The 22,987-nt window shown below is 39.5% G+C and overlaps 1 protein-coding gene across 1 annotated transcript in view; it reads left to right on the forward strand.

Moving 5' to 3' along the window:
• Positions 1-22,987, forward strand: part of LOC121685425 (CUB and sushi domain-containing protein 1-like) — a 295,334-nt gene that overhangs the window by 144,665 nt on the left and 127,682 nt on the right. Inside the window, exons 4-5 of the mRNA XM_042065939.1 lie at positions 21,897-22,091; positions 22,404-22,611. Coding sequence (XP_041921873.1) covers positions 21,897-22,091; positions 22,404-22,611 — 403 coding nt within the window. The remainder of the gene's footprint in view (positions 1-21,896; positions 22,092-22,403; positions 22,612-22,987) is intronic.

Below are 22,987 nucleotides of genomic sequence, written 5' to 3' on the forward strand. Positions count from 1 at the left end.
GCTGCTGCACTCATAGTATTTCCTGTATTTTTTTATTTTCTTTATTTATTGAGTGCTGGATTGAGGATCTTGTACCTGGATAAAATGTGAGCATTGGGCTTGCTTCTTCCTTTTTAGAACTACTTTATAGTGGTGCTGCAAATAGTGCAAGGAGGATCATATAGCATGACAGAAAGAGAGAGAGAGAGAGGGAGAGAGGGAGGGGGGGGGAGGAGGGAAGGAAGGAGGGAGGGAGGAAATTTAAACATGACACACATCCCCATTAGTTCATTAAAATGCACCTGCAGACAATGCATCAGGAGACAATATTATATTACATTACTTCTTCTTCGCAAGTATGTGCAAACTCCTCCCTTCCCAGCTACTCTACTAGGCTAATAATAGCATAGCAGAAGATAGGCAGGTAATGCTTGCATTTCATCCTCCTGTTCATTTTTCATACTATTTCCTCATGATACCATTATGTACTTTGAAGTCCATAAAGGAATACTGACATTCATGGTACATAAAACTAATGCTTTATGTAATCCTGAAGGCTGGCATTTTAACTTGGCTAATATCATCCTTACTTCAGAACCCTATAGATAGCTCCCTGTCCTACCCTGGAGCCATTTATTTAGTGCCATTATGCGCCATAGATGACTTCATTCTGAGAGCCATATTTTATTGGCAAGGTCATGCAGTAATGAAGCTATTTTTGCTGTAATAAAATAGCCTTAACTTTTAGACAGTGAAAAGAGGTCCTGACTACAGTACAATTAACTGATACATAACTAACATGAATGCAAACTATAGGCATTTTAAAGAAGAAAAAAAGAAATTCTGAAACTTCTACTGAAGGTATTGTTTAGAGGTACTGTATATTCATCATATGTGTTAGAACATGTTTTATCATAATGGCCAATGTTGCATCGTGCCCTAGTAGACCAAACAAACATTACAGGAAATGTATATTCTGCTACATGTATATGACCAGTTCTATGAAGTTAAAGACATGTCTGTCTGTCTGTGTCAGTGTATGAGGTCCTGGACACTCCCCAGGATGCTAGCAGTAGCTCTTAGTGGTCTGGCTCCACCCATCACCTGTGTAGTCAAGCACACTGTCTGAAATGACCCAGGTCAAAAACCCACTCTGGGTAGAGCATGGACCAAAAGCAAGTGTGTGTAGCACAGCCAGTGGTTACCTAGGTTGGTTTATTTGTTTGTATTACAGCTCTAGCTATGACATTATTAATACACGTGCACATTTTAGTGCAGTCAAGGTCACAATCTTATATGTGCAGACACAAACACACCTGTAATGTCTTGTAATGCAAATGTATGCGCGTTGATGTTTAGTATTTATAATGCTCACCATGAACTATAGGAGGGCAATGTATGGTTTGTCAGTGGCCATATGTGTAAACATAGAGATGAAGGGTCCTGGTACATAAATAATATATGATGATGTCATTATTAATTGTATAAATAACAATAAGAAAATATAGTCACACAGAGTTACCTGCATAGGATTTCCTAACAATTTCTAAAATTCACTATTACATGTTATGTCTCTCTCAATCATAATATACAAAATAATACCTGCATGTTTTTGTAATACGATGAGGATAATCATATCATAAACATGTTTTGGCAGATTTCCTGTCCTTTCATAAGGAAGTTTGAGTGACAGACAGTGTCCAATCTAACTCTGATAATCGCCCTGACTCCATGACACCACATGTTTGCTTTTATTGACTATTTATACTGTACATGTATATGTGGTTGTATGTAATTCAATAAATATATCTATCTGGGACAATGGCAAATCACTGCATGATGATACATTGATGCATTATTTAAATAACCCGACTGGGCTATCTATCCACATGTTAGTGATTCAAAGAATGAAATGGTTGTTTTCATTCCATGTTACAGATCACTGCCTTTGCTGGATCCCACACGTACTCCTTTAGATCATTATGCTTTAAATAAAGGAACATGCAGCAAGGTGTTTCAAATACATACAGTATGTGAGTCGTGAGAGTGAAAAAATGGAGCATGTTTCCTCTGTTACCTTCAGCAAAGCCATTTAGTTAGACAGTATGAAGGAAAGAATGGCTAGTATCACAAAAAAAAACAACCCGTACGGCACTTCCTCACAGCTTGTGTTTTTCTGCTGCTGTCCTTGAAAGCCAGACAAATAATATAGCTTGTAGACAGCCAACTGATGCTGCAGTCATTTTAGGGAAAGAGAGAGAGAGGGGGGGGGGGGGAGAGAGAGAGAGAGAGAGAGAGAAGTACTAAAAGTACTAAAGCACCTTGACAACAAGCTTGTGAGGGCAGCACAATGGGGCTTCTGTTTTTAGCTCACTGGGTGCTTACTCATATCAGTCAGCTGAAGGCTAATAGCGTGTATGCAGATAAGCAGGTCGCTTTGAATGCTGACATTAGAGGGCTTGGCTCTCAGCATGTCAAGTGCGACCTCTGTTGTGTTTTCACGTGAATCCCTTCAGACGGGGGTCCTTATTTTTTGGGGCTTGTATTGCCAGTTTGCTAATGATAGGCAAATGCCAGAGAGCCTCCTATTGTTTGAGACGGCAGGGAATCTGTGTCAGCTCACGTCCCCTTCTGTGCAGTCGCAAGATCTCACTCTGGCGCAACATCTGTCACCCACAATGAATATGGAGTGTGCCGAGAGATCAAGTGACAGGTGTACTCTGGATGTACCTAGAAAAAAAAGAAGTTAGCAGGCAGAGTAGAATAGGCATGGCCACTCTTGACGGATACTGTCAGTCATTAAGGACAGCCCTCTGTGGTGCAGTGTAGTCAGGAGTATCTAATAACCAGCAAGTAGAGCATTCCAACACAGACTGAAGGCCACAGGTAAGCACAGAGGGTGCTGGTGTTGCAATTGTGAACTGCTAGATCTTGCTTTTGTTCTCTTAAGAATGACCTTTATGTCTCTATCAGATTTCCCGAAGGTCTCTGAGCTCTCTGTGGGTGCAAGTTCAAATGATGTAATTATGATCTCATTGGCAAATTTGAGAGGAGCTTTCCGAATTTGGGGGGCGGAATAAAATCTGCTGGTGTTGTGGCATGGAGCTAATTTGCAGCTGTGAAGTAAGACTTGACTTCAGTGGCCGCTTCTCAGTGGAGTCCTTTGGAGTCCATTTGGCATCTTAAAAGCCAATGAGTTGTTTGCCCTGCAGCCCTCTATTGCCCTTCAGTACAGATGAAAATAGAGACTCTCACTAGCGGCCCAGCCGGCTCAAGCACAGATGTTTGTATACTATCCAAAGCATCCACACATTTCTTTTAACATACCCTGACAAAATGGTACCAGCTGCAGTGTTGTATTTTATGAAACTAATCTCTTATAATATTTGTGGAGTTTACAGTGTTTTCCCTTTGTTTTGTTTGTTTCTTTGTGTGTGTGTGTGTGTGTGTGTGTGTGTGTGTGTGTGTGTTTCTTTTTATCATTACACTAAAATATGCTGGCTAAATTGAATTCCTGCCAATGAGCTTAAGCATAAAATTGAGCTATTTTTCAAAATAAAACTAGACTTATTTGGGAAGCCAGAGGACATTAGATGCTGTGGTTGATTGCATCCATTCTCATAGTAAGTGCACTAGTGGTAAAACAATGATTATAGTAGATGACTTGATTATTTTCTAAAGCCTTAACATAGCCTTGACATAGCTTTGACATCCTAGAACACAGGTATTTAAAAAAAGTGAACCAAATGACTTTACTTTAATGACAGCCATAGATAGATAGATTTTAATTATTTTGTATTGGTTGTATACTGTTTAAATATATTAAATATATTAGTAATATGTTAATATATTCACTTGCTGTGTCAGTATCGAAGTGATTACCCAGGATGCTTTTATCAGATGTGTCGATGGACAATACATTTACAGTAATGGTCATAATCTCATGCTAGTTGCTGTTTTAGAAGGTGAATTACGGAGGAGCCATAACAAATGACATCAGTGCACTCAGGCTAATGTGGAAGGATGAGTGTTTGGAGCAGAAGTTGTGGGGGTGTTATAGCTCTTATTAAAAACAGCGTGAGAAAAATCAGATCTCATTATACACATGCGCATCAGAACCCCAGTAGGTTTCCAGTTCAGAGCTGGGTGTTCCTGTGTGTGTTCTAAATGAACTGGACTAGACTGGTAATGACCACAACTGAGTCTTTTCTGGAGAAAAAAAAACAAGGACTACTGCTTGTAGCTCAATCATTCCTGTCAGTTAGACATTATTGTACTGACTTAGTGCCCAGTTGGCGGTGTGAATGAGAGAGCCCAATGGTACCTCAGACAGCCTTAATAACTGGAACCAGTATTGCACCAATGACATTATGTCTGGCAAGCCTGTTGCAACTGAAAAAAGGGGACATTCTGCCTGAAGCCATGAGTTCCCGCTGGAATTCTGTTGGGTTGAGATAATTACATTTTAACATTTTTATTACATTTAAAGGGTCGGTGCTTTTGATTTTCTGAAATAATTTTGTCAAATACTCAAATAAAAGTAAGTAGTGTAGCAAGGTGGTGTAGAATGGTGTTTTAGCAGCACAGAGTGATTTCCTGAGAGTGCATTTGTATGTTTTACAAGAGCTTTTTTGTGTTTATCTTGACGTCATGATACTCTCTTTTCCTCAAAAATGACGTTCGCCAGACTATTTAGTCGAAATTTCATTGTCCCACAAGATTAATCCCATCCAAATGCATTTAAATAATGCAATTTCTCTCCGTGCAACAGATACTAATGTTCCGTCTTTGTTCACCAGAATTCCAGCCAACACGATGACTGACATACTGTAAATCTCAAAGATATTAATCTCTGTATTTGCTCAAAGATTTTACTCTGTATTTGCTTGTCTGTATTGCATTTTACCTGTACAGCAATGCCATACAAGGACGCATAAGGGATGCTGGCCCTGTTATTCAGTCAGCAGAATTGTCTCCATCGAGACAATAACCAGCAATGCATTCATAAATACTTCTGTGAGAAATGTTGTGCATGTTGTATATTGTGAATACACTTGAGGTCAGTTGTTTCTTATGTACCATTTGATCTATTTGAATGTAAAAATCATTCTCATTGCAAGGCATTCACAATCACTGGCTTGCACACTACATGCATATATAATGCATTTGATGGTTGATGGCTGACTTGTGGCATTGTGTGCTGTATGCCCAATGGACTTCAGTGATCCTCCTCTTTACAATGCATTGGCACTGGGATGGCATGCCTTTAGGGGATTCTACTGTATGTCATGTCTTGTAAAATCAATATGGTTTGAATTACATGCTTTAGATACCTGGTGAGATTCAATTACCAGTGCACACTGTACAAACCTGTGGACCAGTGTTTATAGTGTGGCATGGCTTTCACAAATGGCTTTGATTTTGTTTTATTGTTTCAAATGATATATCCAGATGGTTTATGGCTGGTGATATTGGTGATTACAGGGACAAGTAATTGCAGGTTACATTGTAAGCATACTAAATGCGTTAGTGCAGGATCATGTGCATACTGTTAATCTGATGGCAATCTGATGTGCATTATCAGCCTTGGCAGCAGTGTAAGACAGAGAGTGCAGAGTGAAGCCTCCCAAACGTGTTGTTTAATATTGTGCATAGTGGGAGATGGAGTCACTACATCACAATACCCTTGTCATGACATACTCTTGTCGTTTGAAATGGCACTGTTGTTCTCTTAATTGTCAAAGATTTTGTCTATTTTCTTTATGCTTATAATTATCAGCAGACATTTTTGTGACAATGCGACAAGATGCTGGGCTCAAGTTATGTATAAAAAAGTGGTACTACCTCTCTTCATATTTCAGGCCTTAAATTGTTACCAAAATGTCATAGTAAACATCCTAATACCCGTATTAGCCCCTGTTACACTGAAACACTTTTTTTTACATTGTTGGAAGTGATTTAAAACCAACATTATTTTCACTCTGAAGCCTGTTTTTCCCATTAGCAAGGTATATTCTACATTACACAGTGCAGATTCAGACCACAGGCAATGTGGGACAAAGGATGATATTTGACTGATATTTACACTGTTGATGTATTCCTGTGGTAGATGCCTTTCAGCAATGTACAGTGCTGCAAAATGGAAATGTGCGTCCTGAATGGCTCTTTTGACAATATTCTTACATCGGTTGTTTAGCTTAAAGAAAACACATACACTCAGCATACTGTCAACTTCATTTCCTTTGTAAATACTTAATCTAATAAAAAATGCCACACTTTACTTCAAACATTATATTTATCAACAACAACATACTGTAAGCAGAGTACTTTGCATTCCTGATACTCCCTCTGGTATTCTGACAGCTGTCTGACAATTGCTTAGTTGGTCACTGTGACCCCTCCCTGTTGTCTTTGTCGAGTTTGCTAGCTTCTAGCGTCAGTGGCACTCTGCCAAGATAACTCTCTCTCTGTTTTTCCCTCTCTCTCTCTCCCTCTCCTCCCCTCTCTCTGTTTATCTCTCCCTCTCTCTCCCCCCTCTCTTTCTCTCTTCCCCTCATCGCTCTGCTCCTTTATGTGTCTTAATTTGCCACATAATACAGTTGTTTTCTTAAAAAAATAGTCATCTTTCTGGGGAGTTCGGAGATAGATTTTTGAGTCAACCTCAGTGTTTTTTCCTCACAGCAGGTCATGTTGCACACACGCTGCGAACCAGTTGCATTCAAATGGCATTCCACCCCTCATAAACAACGCCATTACCTGGAAAGAGACAATCGAATTGGTCTGTCACAGTGGATGGTGTCATATAGACAATGCAAAAAGGTGTCACCATACCAATGAAGTGCAAATAAAGGCATGGCTGATTGAATATTTTCTTTGGTACGGTTCAATAAAATATATGTATGTCATGTATTTTGTCAAACCCTGTCAACCTTAGCCAATAAGATAAGATTGACCGTCTGTTTAGTCACCTGTTTTGGAAAAGAAGGAATGCAGTGCTGTCGCGAATATCGAAATCAGTGATGGGAAAATGGTGTTCTCCAGTCCATATTTAAATGTAAATGTAATTGTATCTGGGACTATTTGCAGGATTCAGTCAGATTTATCCCAGACAATCCCTTGCATGGCTGTCTCTCCACCATCAACAATATATAAGAAGCGACTGTTTCAAATACAGCTAGTGCAGCTCTCATATGGGAGAAGAAGCATAGCCAGTAACAGTGGTAATGATGTTTAAAACAGGACTGTGTAATAATACATCTGATATGTTTTTTCCTGTATACTTGAAATGATTGTCTTGATCTACAATTGATCTACTTCACCATAAAGTGAAGATCTATTTCTAACACATTGCATCTGACATAATATTGAACATGTAGGATTTGGTGGATTACCTGATGGTATTTCTCATGGTTTGTTGGTGTGAGAAGTGTTTGGATGGTTTCTTTCTTCCTCCTTTTTTGTCTTTGAAGAAGTTTCAAAGGGAAAACATAACTGCAGTGACTCGATCAAGAACAAAATAAGAACTTCACAGAGGGCAGTCTTATTAATCATGAACCACTTACCAATAACTGTATTTGTTTATTGTTAGCCTCAGGTATCACTTTTGCCATTACATCTTTAGATCTGAATATCAAGTCTTATTTCTGCTTGCAAATTCGTGGTTAGTCTGTGAACTTCTGTTGTTTATTTCTCAGCTAGCATCCTGTATGGTCATAAACTGTCTGAGTTAGAAGCCCAACCCTAGATGTTATGCTACTCCTAGCTATTTAAAAAATATATATACTGTATAGCCACAGCTCTTTGGGCATCAGCCGAAGATGTTGGTACCACAGTCCTGTAAAATGCCTTGATTCCAGTCCAGCTTTAGAGGTTTGTGAATTGTTGATAATCATCATAGCAGGCATGGACTTTGAGTGGGTCTCTAGATCACTTAACAACATCACAGAATGGTTAGCATAGTTATGCTAATGGAAAAAGTGCTGTGCTTCCTGCTATAGGGTCTATTTTAGGGAGGCTGTTTACTTGACAAATCAGTTTGTAGGGTTTCTTGCTAAGTGCACCATATGGCATTCGAGTGCAATGGGTAGAGTATCTAACTTGATGTTGCTGCAGTTTTTCAATAATAATGATAGTGAGTTGCCATTAAGCATAAGCCTACAGTAGGTAAAAATATATATTCCCTGTTATGCACATTTTGCAGCCATGCAAAAAAAAAAGACAAACACACGGTGTGCTCCATTGGATACATTGATTCCATTCATAATAAAGAGCACTCTCAGACTATATGAGAGGCCAATGCTATCAGCTGAAAAATTGGTTTTCCAAATCATGCAGCTAAAGTTGCCATGTCATGTTTTTTGGCCCAGTGAGGCGGAGGGCATTCAGATCAGGAAGTTGTCTTGTCAAAGATTTCCAAAGTAAAAGTCAGCTATTGTACTCAGTAACAGATGTTTAATATGTCCTGATGTTTTCCCTATTTATTTTTGTCCTTCTTATTATTATTTCATTAGGGAATCGTTGGTGTCAATCAGGGACTCATTCAGGCAATTTGGCCAAACAGGTCCTGTGGGTCTAATGGTCTATGATGAAAGAGCATCCGGGCTGACTTCTTACTGTCTGTTACTAATTTCTCTAATTAACATGATTGAGAGCCCTCACATTAGTTAAGAGCAAGGTCATGAGGACAGCAATGGTATTTAAATCAATATCCAACATATCATCCAACATATTAGAGCCTTGTAAAGTAGTGTTATCAGCAAACACAATTCTTACATTTGACTCCCTGGCTTCACACGCACACATACGCACGCACGCACATGCACACACACACACACACACACACACACACACACACACACACACACCTTTCATTTGACATTACACAGTAAAGATGTTTATAATTTGTGGCTATACTCAACTTCATCACTTGGACAGTATAAAATCTCAGGAATGCCCAATCACACATGTGCAGTTAGTGTCATTAATTGTCTGTCAGTTTTTTATCCGAATGACCTTGGGTACAATGCATATTGCCGAGGGGTCAGGTTAGTGAAGGCACAGACCCCACTCTGGGGCCACAGAGGTAATGATCTGAAGTCTTAATCTTCAATGCTTCAGTGGTGGTCTTTGGTTCGTGCCACCCTTACATCCAATCTCAGCATGTTCAGCTCATTTTCATTTTCAGCTGAGCTGTTGGACCATAAGCTAATAAGACTGGGGCCTGGAAAGCATGAAAAAGCATTGCAGTCAGTGATGGGTGTTTTGCATCCCAAAGGAGAATGCTATTGACTGGGCTATTGTGTATGTTACAAAAAGGCCCTCCAAGTGTATTTAGGGACCAAAGAGAAATCATGTTGTCATGGAGATCTAGAGGGTCATCAGACCAGACAGGCCATGTCAGTCAACAATCAAGTCAATCAGTTGACAGTTCTAGGCCCAGTTGATCAAAACCATTGTAACCCTCATAGGTGGTAGTTTACCAAGTCTCTCTCACATCTTTTTGGAGCATTTCCCAAAACTATCATAGCATAGTATTTTTGAGATTCACTCTCGCTTTTTCATTAACCATTCTCCAATTTGATGGCTGCTATGTTAACACCAACCATGTCATCCTGTTTCATCTCTTGTCTGGTCAGTACAGCTTATTTTCCTTATTTCTAATGATGTGTTGCTCCCCTCTAACATGCTATATACCTTATATAATCATCTTAATCACACTATCATCTGATTAGTTGATTATTTGAGCAGATTAGTAGTGATCAGAGTTACTCATTGATTTAATTAAATGTAATTGTTCTCAAAGGACAGATCTCTCATCAATATACTCAAGATGTTATATATTCTATATACCAGGTCATAAATGCAGCTTGCCGCGTATCCCATCAGTACACATCTGGAATACAGCCAAAATAATCCACTAATATTTTACTTGCAACCACAGCAGTTACACGCAGAGGAAATTTTGCACGAAGCAGAAAAACATGTTACTCTAAAAGCATACTCAAAAAACGACTTGGCCTACCTGGTATATTTGACAAACTTAGTCCTGAAAGAGATATAATTTGCATTAAAAAGTTACAAATTGCTCCATGTTTTTCATATGATCCATTTTATCATTTTATAAGTATTCCATTTGTTTTAACAGAATTTGTGTTGTGTCTCACTAATCAGTGAAAGGAACCAATACTGAGACAAAAGGCACTGAAAAGGGACATGCTTTATTTTGTGCACAAAAGAGAACAAGACTGGTCGACAGGCATGAAGCATCTTTGTTCTATATATCATCACAGTACAGCATTTGTCTGTGTTTCCCCTTTCAGCAGTATAGCCCTGTCCCGATACATTAAATGAGCCATGATGCATGTAACAGTGTGTGCATCAGATCTGTCTCCTAGCTCAGCTGTCTCCACTCTCGTTTATGGTTTGCACTTTAAAACTAATGGATAAGACTTGTATGCTTTACATGCACATGGAACAGCAGAGGAGACTGGCCATAGCAGTTGGCAGGTCACACTTTCATTGTAAACATGAGTCATCTGGGATTACATAAGGAAAACAAACATTAAAAAAAGAAAAAAGAAACTCTGAAAAATCCATACTATTGATTAAGTACACTTCCCTTGTAGATTTAGCAGACTTTGTCTAGACTTCCCCTAAGGCAGGGGTCTCAAACTCAAATGAGCTGGGTGCCACTTCTGCCAATGTCATCTCGTTGGAGGGCCACGTCAGTGTTAAAGAATAATACAAAAAAAGAACGGCTATTTCCTAAAATGCAATGTTTTTTTTCCAAATAGGCCTACTGTACAGTATTTTCAAACACAAAACTACAAACAGAAAGTGCAAGACTTTTATCTATTATCTATTTTTAGACACCTGTGCTAGCAACCTTAGCTTATAAATAAAATAATGATTAAATAAATATTAATACAAATTATAAAAACAAACAAAAAAGCATAAAAACAGGTAGGCCTATGTGTATGTTTCACACTATATAAAATATTTTCCTCTCATAACTGTTTTAAACCTGGCAAACTAGGCGTCAGGGTTAAGAAAGCAACCATTGGATTTTTATATAAAAATTTCAAAAGGCCATGGCTTGAAAGTGGTCAGAGATAAAGTCCTACTGTAAATGTAAAAATCTTTGAGTATAAACAAAAGTTTATGAAGGGGGTACATTTACCCATCTAATTTGCCACTGGATGGCAAGCAAATTATGCACCTTTCAGTAAATACTGGATGAACATATTTGAGCAGATTTACTTTCTTTTTTGTCATATTACCTACATAACAAATTAACAGGAAAACACCTAAGATGTATACCAACGATAGTAAACTATTACTAGCCTAACCACAAGGCCTACAATAAAGTATCCTGGTCAAATCAGTTCCTATATCGCGGGTGACTTTGTAGTTCTTCAGAGCCCTATTTCTACAACCCCTGCTGTCTGGACCACGTCCATTACGGACACTATCATCACGATTACCACTGCAACCTCCAAGCTATGTTGGGCAGAGGGTCGAAATAAGCATGGTATGCTTAGTGGACACCGTGGTATACACGAAAAGACTCACCTCACCTCCATTCACATCGTGACCATCACTGTCAATAGACGATCGATCATAATCTCCAACAGGATATTCTCCTTCAGAATCAGAATAGGTGAATAACATAGCCTACCCAAGACTTCATCACACGTGAACGTTTTTCAACAGTTGGTGTAGGCCTCTATGTCTGCTTCAATTTGTGCAAAACTATTGCATCGCTTCTGCGTCAATACAAATGCACGTCTTCGTGTTTCTCACGTGTAATACTATAAGTAGAGATGCGCCGATATGGAATTTTAGGGCCGATAACGATAACCGATATTTATTGATTTGTTGTGGCCGATACCGATACGATAACCGATAATATTACTCTTGAAAAAAAAATGTGAAAAGTGATTTGGGGAAAGCATTTAATAAGCATAATTTTATTGCAGTAATTTTACCTACTATACCACCAAATGATGGACAAAACTCATAATAGTCCTCAATAGTACGGCAGTCAACAACATAACAGTAGCCTAGCCCTACAGTATGTGTGGCTCCTTTAAGTGAACCTGACGTCAGTGAATTGCGAGTGAGTGGCTAGAGAGTTTGAATTGTTTTCATTTAGGACTAAACGCTCATAAACGGCTCAGCTTGGAATAAGCTATAGCGACCAAATCAGAGTTTGTGAGGGAAACTTAGGTTTAGTTTCAACTGCGGGTAACTGAATAAAGCTGCAACTCCTCAGACTGTATCTTATGCCCGTCTACTCTGTTGCGCACAACCTGCTGCAGCAGAAATGAAAGGCGTTAGCCCTGAAGGTTTTAATAACTTATTATGATGACCTGTCTGGAACTGAAGCACGAATGGTTAGGCTAGCATATTTCTAGGTAATAATACAAAACCCAAGCTAAAGTAATGCAAATATAATACTAAAACACAACTTAGAACTAGGCCTACTTATGTACTCGTCCCACTAACGAGTTTGTTTATTTGTTTCCCCAACCAGCGCGGTAAAGTGCAAACACACCAGCACAAGACGGCTCTAGATAGGGCTGAGCTCCGCTCTGTTAAGGTTAAATGGCGGAGGATTCACGAGAGGATTTTGAGATGCACAGATTCCCAAATGAACGCATATCCACAGATTTTGTTAGAGTGGTGAAATACATTCACACCGCTGACATTATATTGAGGAAAAAGTATAGCCAACCAAGCTCAAGTAGGCTAGCTCAGTGTAGCCAGACGGACCTCATGTAGGCCATATAGGACTTTTAAAAATATCGGCGCAAATTATCGGCCAGAATTCTGTTATTGGACCGATAATAATATTTTTTTTTTTTTCACTTATCGGCTAATAATATATCGGCCGCCGATATATTGTGCATCCCTAACTATAAGTAAGTATTTCCCGAAAACGTTGTGCAGCGATTTTGGTTTGAATCAAGCTCTGGATGTCTAGCAAATAATGGAGGAGAGTACAAATGAGATTTGTCACCGTACTTGGATCTATCGTCTATTTTAATCAGTATTGTTGTTTGTCGCAATTAAAAATACCCTCAAGGGCCGGATTACATTATTATTTTGACATAGGTTGTGGGCCGGAATTGGGCCGGACGCGGGCCGGGAGTTTGAGACCCCTGCCCTAAGGGGTGCCCTCCAAACATGGCCAGGCACAGAGGTATACAGTGTAGTTTTAGTGTGCACAACTTTATAAACTTACTCAACTGTGACTGGCCACATAGTGACTGGAGTGAGTTGCTGAAACCGCTGATGATGTTCACCATGCCATGGGTGCTAAATCCTACGGTGACTGATCAAGTTTGATGGAGTTCAACTTTGAAGTGTCAAACTCCAGACAATGGTTGTGCACCTCAAACTTACTAATTAACGGTAGTCAGGGTGTATGATAACAATGCAGGGTTAAAATGTAGATGCTTGAGTATCAGTTTTACATTTCAGAGCCTGTTCAGATTACAAAACTGAAACTGAAAGACTGAAAAACTGAAAGACTTTGCAATTTACAAGATTACGTCTCCCACAATATTTACAACTACATTATATTTACTTAGTTGAGTTATGTTATTAGAATTTGCATGCTTATCAGTATGAATGACATTTTCATGTCATGAATTTTTTCAAGCCAAATATTCCTGGTATGGTTATACGTATTTATCATGCTTATTATGGTTACTATGCCACCTCTCAAAGCTAATATATCTCAAATCTCCTACCTGTTTCTAATGCAGACCACTAATTATGCCGATATAATACCTTTCTTCGGACACTCAATGACAAGAGCATGACTAGCATTTACAGGAGGACAGGAGGACATTGGATGCACATATACAGCATGTTTTTATTCCCCCATCCCTCCATGTTGTTTTCATAATGTGAGAATATAATTCACATGCAAAGATCCGTGGCACCTGACACCTTCAAAGTAAACACTCTCGGCGGGGTCTTCTATGGTACAGTGAGGACTTGTCTCATAAGCCCCTTCACTCAAGAGCTCTCTCATATTCAAACACAAATACAATTCTCAAGTGACTTGAAGCTGGAGGAATACAACACTCCATGCCTCTAAAGAGGTGTTTTCTTTCTTTCTTTCTTTCTTTCTTTCTTTCTTTCTTTCTTTCAATCCCTCTCTCTATCATAAGAAGACTATAACTCACAAAAACACACACTTGTGGCCCCGGCCGTAGCGCAACTGGCTGGGGCACCTGCACTGTACGCCGGCGACCCGGGTACGATTGCCGCCCCATGGTCCTTTCCGGATCCCACCCCTACTCTCTCTCCCATTCGTTTCCTGTCACTCTCCACTGTCCTGTCCGCAATAAAGGCATAAAAGACCAAAAAAAAAATATATATATATAAAAATATCATACTGTAAACACAGAAGTATGTGTGTAAGTAAGTGCAGGACCCTATAAGCTTCTCATGCCATGTGTTATCAGTTGTCATCTATACAGCATGCTCCAAGGTCAACTGAAATAATTCATGTGGATGATTCACTAATGGAACAGGGAGGAAAACTCCAGAGTGAAAGCAGACACAAAACCATGGCAAAAATATCAACAGAGCTGGATTAGCTGTGCAATTTGAACACCTGTTAGCTTTGCATTGTTAATCGGAAATGTAGACTGCAGTAGCAACCAGTACAGAAGAAAAGGTATTTATTGATTGAAACTCAATGTCTGTTGTTTTTCTTTCTTCGGATATATATTGGATATAACAAAATAATGTTTGTCTCATTTACCATCAACACTAGGGATGTAACGATTACCGGTATAATGGTAAACCGCAATAAAAATGTTGACGATAATAATTACCGTTTTCATTTCAAACATCATGATTATCACTGTTGATTACCGCGGTGTGGAAACCGTGTGTTTCATCCGAGCTTCATCCGAGCCGCAAAATGTGCACTGTATCATGTAGCCACTCTTCATCTTTTTATGTTCACGTCCACATTAAATCCATTTCACTCACGTTATCAGGAGAATACAGTAGCCTAAAGTTTTATTTTGAACGCTTACTTTGTTCTCACTCATTGCATCCAAATAACAGAAATAGCAAACTTCAAGTTATGGTAGGGTAAGTTAAGCTATAAGCACATAGCCAATTAAGCATGAAGGAAAAAGTGAACGGGACACTTTTTGAAACTATTTCAGCTTGTGTAGGCCTATCAGTGCTTTCTGAACATATTGAACACACTTTTAGAAATACTGTGATAATACCGAAAACCGTGATAATTTTGGTCACTATAACCGTGAGGTTAAATTTTCATACCGTCCCTAATCAACACACATGGCTTCTAACCTATCTGTGGACAAGGTTAAGCTTTTCCATACCTCCTCTAATGGTCATTAGTTCCAGGAGTAGCCATCCAGGAGTAGCCTACCTCATAAATGAATAAACAAAATAAAATTATGACATGAACCCAGCAGTATCCATAAAACATTGGTTTATAGAACTATTTACATAGGCACGACTATGTAAATATTCATGACTATGTAAATATCTAATATCATAACATCAGACTATGTATACATAGCCCATACAGCCCTTACAGTTACTAGTATTATGAAAGCTTGTATGGAAATTATTTGTATGGAGCATTTGATGACTACTGTAAACTGCATTTGGGAACATAAGGGGAAATGTAATCAGTGCCATCCCATCATAAAGAGGTAATAATAGAGGCTTTATTACGTATTTTGATATTTCAAGTTGCATGGGCCACTATAACATGTGTTTGGACAAGTTTGGACACACCAACTCTCAAATTGACTCTCTTTCTTTATCTTTATCTTTATTTATCTGAGTAGGTGGTCAATATTATGAATAGCCCACATGGATTAATGTTGTAAGCAAACAAAAAGTGTAAATAAAGCTACATTTTCAATATTTTAAATTCTTCAAGGTACAAACCTTCTGCTCAGTCTTTCAACCAACTTTATATAGTCAGCTGGAATAGATTTCCAACAACCTTGATGGATTTCCCATACATTGTGAGCATGTGGTACTGTAGCGGCTTGTCTTTCACTGATTTTATTGAAAAGAATGAAGTTGGCTTTAATAATATCAATTATCAGCAAAGTTTGTCATAGAGGTAAACAGTAAATAATATGAAATGTGGTGCATAGAAATAATATATTTCTAGAGCCCTTTGTCTTCTGTCATACTTTGGATGTTGTAGGTATTATCCAAACTTTTGACTGGTAGTATGTATATGTATATGTGTGTGTATATATATATATATATATATATATATATATATATATATATATATATATATATATATATATATATAGTTTTTAAATACATGTATTATTTATTATTATTATTATTATTATTATTATTATTTGCTTTGCTTTAAAACATGGTTCTCAGAACACGGCTTATGTTCCCCTTATCCTCTGACAGCTTCAGTGAGGAAAGTCAGATGCTTTAAATTCCATACTGTACAGGCAAGGTATATCGTGAACATGTTTTACTTTTGTGAACCATCTTTGAAATAAATATAGCTTAATCTCCAGGATTGTGAGGAAAGAGCTACACCTGACTAGAATATATGTCTGAAACCTTCAGTCAGCCTTGCTTTGGTACAATGTTTTAAAAAACATTTTGATTGAGTTCCACATTGCTTCACTGCAGTTTAGAATAGGCTGGAAGCACTACATTCTCACGAGAGCCATTTACTCTGCTATGTTTTTTCTCGCACAAACGATAAAGATAATGTTAAAGACCTGGCATTGTGGTGTGTGATGTAGGTGTTGAAAGATTTGTAGCTTAATTAATGTAATGGTGTGTTTTGGAGAGCACATTAACTGTGATATTGTATCATCGCAGAACTTTATATTAGCTGTGGAGTGTGGAGTTAGTTGGGGTCGCAGGAGGGTTTCATTCGACCCGATAGAACGTTGGTCAGTTTGGTAGGATATTAGTTTATTCAATGTTTTACATGTTACAGATTTCAAAGATGCACAACATGGTATGGTGGAGCGAATATTGGTTTGCAGTCCATACCATAGTGCTAGTTTCTTCTGCATTAGCTAGCTTTGTATCACTTTGTCCTTCAAAGGGGTGCCAATCATCCTTCCTTTTTTTCTCTCACACTCAGTCCATATGGCCCTTCAAATCTACAATTCACATGGAGCAATCCAGCAGCAAACAGTATAACAGTAATGTACTGAAGTATAAGGGAACATCTCACACACCTGAAAGGAACATGTCGACTATTTGGGGGAATAGGCCAAGGTCAAGGTGAACTTTATTATCCTCTGGGGTACCTGATTCGCCATCTACCTCAGAGTTACGTACCCTTCCTGTTCAGCCCACAATTGGCTATTGCAGGGGAAGGAGCGGGATATGTGTAGACAACAGCCATCTTGGCATTACAAACTATCCCCATACATTTCTATGGAGGATTCTTTAAGTGCCTCGCCTACAGTACTAAAGTCTATGGTTAGGCCAGTTAGCCTAGAGCATAGGTTCTCAAAGTGCGGCCCATGCGGCAAAGGCGACCCGCGGAAACATTTCTGGCGGCCCGCGATAACATCTGATAACATCTGTAAAACTGTACAACTGTACTGTGTGCTTTGAAAAGAATGAATCTACGTTTAGTGGTGTTTCGTAGCCGTCAGGTTTTCCTGTGGTGCTTTGGTAGCTGGAATTGGCCCTGAATAAGGCCTATGCTGATAAGAAGCAAGGCACACTGAGACTGTTTGTTCTAAATAAGTTTGTACTTGAAATGGACTGCAACCAGAACTGTTATATCCCAAATTTGTCTGTTGAGGGTAGAGAACCCCAGGGATTGTGTGTGCATTGCAATTTTTCCTTAAGATTTTCACAAGTTTTGCCACGTTTAGCCCTCAGTTATAATTTAAAATGTAAGTAATATAAACTGTAGAGATGCAACCTGGTCATTAAAATGATTACAAATGGGATTTTTTTCCAGGTTCTTTTTTTTCTTCCCCCCCCCCCCCCCCCGCCCCTTTTGCGGCCCTCAGTTCAATGTTGGGTTCCTGAATTGGCCCTCACCAATCAAAACTTTGAGAACCCCTGGCCTAGAGCTTCCATTTGCCTACAAACAGTGCAGACAGGACAGGAAGCCCTAGCTGCTCATAACAACCATTTGAATGGTAGTAAACCTGGCGCCAGCCATTTGGCATGGTTAGAGACAATGGGAACATTACCGGGAGATAGGGTTACCACACGTTCTGGTTTTCCCGGGATTGTTGTCTTTTTTTAATGTCTGTAATCTGTAATAGTCTGTAATAATCTTTCCCGTGTCACCAAATGTCCCGTTTTTTGGTGCAAAGGCACTTCTATTTTTTTAAGTATTCCCTAGTTTCACTTTCAATAAAACCTACATTCCACTCCTGCAATCCTACTATTTTTCTTAAGTTATCTTGATTGTATCCTGCTGTCGGAGGCAGGCATGCGCTTATTTGATTGGTTGTAATGCAGACCGGCGAAAGGAAAGTTTAGGCTACCTTAACCATCAGCATCACCTAGCAACCGGCCGCACGCAGCAAGCATGTCCAAGAGAGTGAGTGCGTGCGGGTAGACAACAGATTGGAGAGGGTAACCTAGTAAAAAAAAAAAGGCAATGAATGTCAATGAATTTTCACAAATCAAATGTGGCAACCCTACCGGGAGATAGGCAGCATTTGTCATAATGTCAAGAAAAAAAGAATCCACTAAAATCCTCACCGTTAAGAGGTGACACATTGCGTCATGTGTGTGTGTGTGTGTGTGTGTGTGTGTGTGTGTGTGTGTGTGTGCCTGCGCGCGTGCGTGCTGTGTGCGCCGTATTTCTGAAAAGCACCTAGTCGACGCCAGCCCACTCCGGTCTGTCTGATGGCTGAAAAGACAAACATAGAAATAGCCCAAGTACCCAGTCGTGAGAACAGGTAGCTGCCAAAGAGGGCAGATGATGCATGGTGCTCAACAGCAGATGCTGAGGTTACCACAACCCTCCGAGAGGTCTCACAAGGGGATAATAAGCAGTCTCTTGAGCCACGGCATTGGCAGGAAAACGACTTATTTCCCCTTCTGACTTCATACATCTTCATTTAACAACTTGGACTCACCTTTAAATTTGTCATTCCCCTGTGCAATAGGGATTGATGGCTTGTACCTGCCTTCTGTAGCTATGGGCTGTTATGGAATGCATCCATGCTGGCAGAGCGTGCGTTATTATGAACTAATGAATGGCCGGCCACAGCTTTTTGATGGGGAATCTAATATAATAGCATACTAGTGATACGATGAAACAAGGGGTCTGTAATATTATTTCCCCTCTCTATAGAATGTAATTGGGCCAAGGATATAGTGTAGCAAGCCATCGTTTCTCTCCCCTGTTCATAATGTTTAAGCGCGAAAAAACTGAATAAAAGATTGGCTTCTCTTTCCACGGTCATTAAATCTTAATGACCACGGCCCTGTATGTGTTTCACACAGAGATGTTAATCTTACTGATAGAATGCTGTATGCAGGCCGCCAATGACTTTGTGTTATGTAATCAGCGCTAGCTGTCTTTGATGATGAATTTTTAACTAATGCAAATATCTGGACACATGTGTGCATTCACAGAGGGTGTCCTTGATTTAAAGAAATACTCTTGAATTTCAGGTAGAGGGGAACGATTGGACTTAACAAGCAACATGAATTCATCATCATTGTCCACGGCCCAGTAGTGCTTTATAATTTAAATAAATGGCATATATTTAATAATGTATCTAATTGAGCATAACAACAGTTAAAATTAAGTTACAATAGCAACTATCCTATACAGTTATGAGTACCAAGAAAAGACCGTTCTGCAGCTATATGAGCTTATAGGTGGTAGTAGTTAACATTGTTTGGGCCTCAAAATGTGGATGAAATCTCATCATTATTGAGGTATGGCTTCTATCCCCATTAAAACAAGAACAAAAGACAATTACAAACAGAAAGAGGAGAGAAAGAGTCAAAGAAAGAATGCATGAAAGACAAACAAAGAAGCAAGGCTACATGTAGACAGACAGAACTGTGATACTGGTGATAGTGAGGCACTATAAAAGCCATCTGTTATCCATACCATATTTACTCAAGAGAACATCTGAAGTAAATAAAAACAGATGATAAATGTTCTCAGATACTTTTATCATATGCCGAGCGGCTTAACAAATGTCTCTTGTATGACAGTTTAAGAACGCAAGCAATTTTTTAGAGAGAAAGAGAGGTAGTTTGGTATTGATTTTTGTATTATGAGGTCTCTCTGCACGAAATATCATTCTCCACAGTGACATGGTAAGAGAGGAGAAGTGTACTGTTCCTGAAGAGTCCCTCACTGAATGCTGAGGAAGGGAAAGGCAGATTAATCTGCTCCCAAAATGGGTTTGGTGTCTTTGTCCACGCTCCTTCTGGTCTCCTGTTTTTTACCCTTTAGGATTTTCCCTTTTGATCGTTTTCAGGGAGAGGAATGTTATTTGACTACATATGCAAATGAAATTTAGTGGCCCGTAATCATATGCATACCCTTTTTCCCTCCACTTACCATTAGTAATACATGCTAATGTAGGTCATACAGTTTTTAGCACGCATGAGTAATTTAACTGCTTTCGCTTCATTTCTGAGGCCAGTTTGGTGAACTATGGGCACACCTTAGGCTGTGGTCTGAAAGCTCAGTCTCTCACCTTGTAGCTTGGCTGGAAAGAGAGATATTTGCTCCAAGGCCCAGTCCCCCATCTGCCCCTCTACAGTGGGAGCAGGAGCTTCTCTCCTCATCACTAACCATGACCCGCATTTTGATCCTTTGCTCTTTAAAAAGGGTTCCCCCTTTTTCCTTCGACTCATTTTTCCACACCCTTTGAACCTCAAGCTACTTACCCCGGCTGGCTCTCGCAGTTTCGGCCCTGTTTCTGGTTTACTTGTTTTGGGGGCCACAGATCAGTATAGAGATCCCGGTGAGGGAGATCGAATTGGTGGACAAGTCCAGCGAAAGCCATGGCTTTCTGTCAGGATGTATCGATCTTACTTTTTTAGAAGCCAAGGGAAGTGTGGCAAGTTGTTACACACATCGATGTTGTAATCAGCCAAGGTAATCTGATCCAATCACCACACTACTGCTGATCCCACCATTTGCTATGCAGGTTAATAAGGCCTTAATGAACAGCTGCACACATCCAGTAGCGCCCTGGACAACACCTGAGACTGGAGCTAATCTGGCCCACATATCAACTTAGGCTGGCCCAGATCTGACCAGAATCTGATAAATGCCCCCATTTACTTAGAGGCCAGTGGGATATAAATGTATAACAGCTTAGCCTAAACTACACTAAACTACACTATTTGTTCTCTTTCCATTTGTTTATGATTCACTCATAAATCCATACACCTGTATTCATAGCGTAATAGCTCTACTCCATAAACTTGTTTTTGTATTTGTTATCTATGGTAAAGAGAGGGCACAGCTTATTCTATTTGGTTGGGTTTTGCATTATTGTTGTCATGATAAAGATTTGCTGTTTTTCATAATCAGTTTAGGATATTGAGAAGTGGAATGGTGGACATTGAAAGAAATATGAGTGTTTTCCTAACCGAACCACTGCTGATGCATCAAAATAAACAGATACGTTATTGAAAAAATGCAAATGTGTTTTTGTATGCCTTTAATACATTTGTGCACTTCATTACTGATAATCTGGGATATAGCAATGTTCTGCATCATGTATTTGAAGGTAAATGGAAAATAAACAGACCATGTCATAATGTGACATTACTTATGTATTTATTTGACTGTCTGGTTCCAATTTCTATGAATTCCTCTCCTCTTTACGCATGCATTGAAAAGTAAAATGTACTTTGTCTTATTTTTTATGTTGTCCGTCTTCGTTTTTCAGTGTTGCCAAGTCATACCTGTGGAAACCCAGGGTTAATACCAAAAGGAGTTATCCAAGGGTCAAGATACAACATTGGGGACAAGATCCGTTACAGCTGTGTGATGGGATATGTCCTTGAGGGCCATGCTATGCTTACATGCATAGTGACTCCAGGAAGTGGTGCATCGTGGGATTTCCCAGCACCATTTTGTCGAGGTACATGTCTTTTTTGTATCCCTTCTGTCACAAGTGAGAATAAGATTAAATTATTTTGAGGGGTTTTAAAACTATTAAACGGAATAACTAAAGAATTCATCTTGTGCCAAGCTGCCTGCAGACATTTAGATGATTTTTCATGGTTAAATGATGAATATTTCAGATGGACTCATTTGAATGGCTAACTCTTTACTTCATATTGCAAAACTACATTTCTGAAATAATGTTGTTATGCCTCAAAAGCACTGTGCACACTGCAATATTATTTTGAAAATCCTAATTTCTATCTCTATCTCTCCTTGTCACACATAGCGGAAGGTTCTTGTGGTGGGACTCTGAGAGGCACAACAGGCACAATCTCCAGCCCTCATTTCCCCTCGGAGTACGAGAACAATGCAGATTGTACGTGGAGTATACTCGCAGAACCGGGGGACACTATTGCTTTGGTCTTCACAGACTTCCAGCTGGAGGACAGATACGACTTCCTGGAGATCAGTGGGACAGAGGTCCCATCGATATGGTGAGTAAACAAGATCTTTCTTACAGCCCTCTAAGGGACCGTGAAAAAAAAAGCCTCTCAGCACCTGCAGAAGAAGCTTTGTTTATGATAAATCACTGGATCATACCTCATACCTGCCACACTTGTGATCTGAGGGCAGGGCTGTGTGGAGGTTTTAGGGCCACCAAGGGTGGCAGCTGTCCACCGAGTCTGATGACAGGAGAGTGGGAATGGGTTTCATTTGTCTCTTGTGGCATAAAAGAACTCCCACTTATCACAGTAGTTGCCCTCCGTTGTACAGGAGGACACTATTACATCAGCGGCTGTTGGAAAAAAAGGTTGGATGCTCATGGTGGGGGTCTAGGCGGAGGAAATATCACCCATGGGCCTATTAAAT

This window comes from Alosa sapidissima, chromosome 16, assembly GCF_018492685.1.
Source record: "Alosa sapidissima isolate fAloSap1 chromosome 16, fAloSap1.pri, whole genome shotgun sequence".
Taxonomy (NCBI): Eukaryota; Metazoa; Chordata; class Actinopteri; order Clupeiformes; family Clupeidae; genus Alosa; species Alosa sapidissima.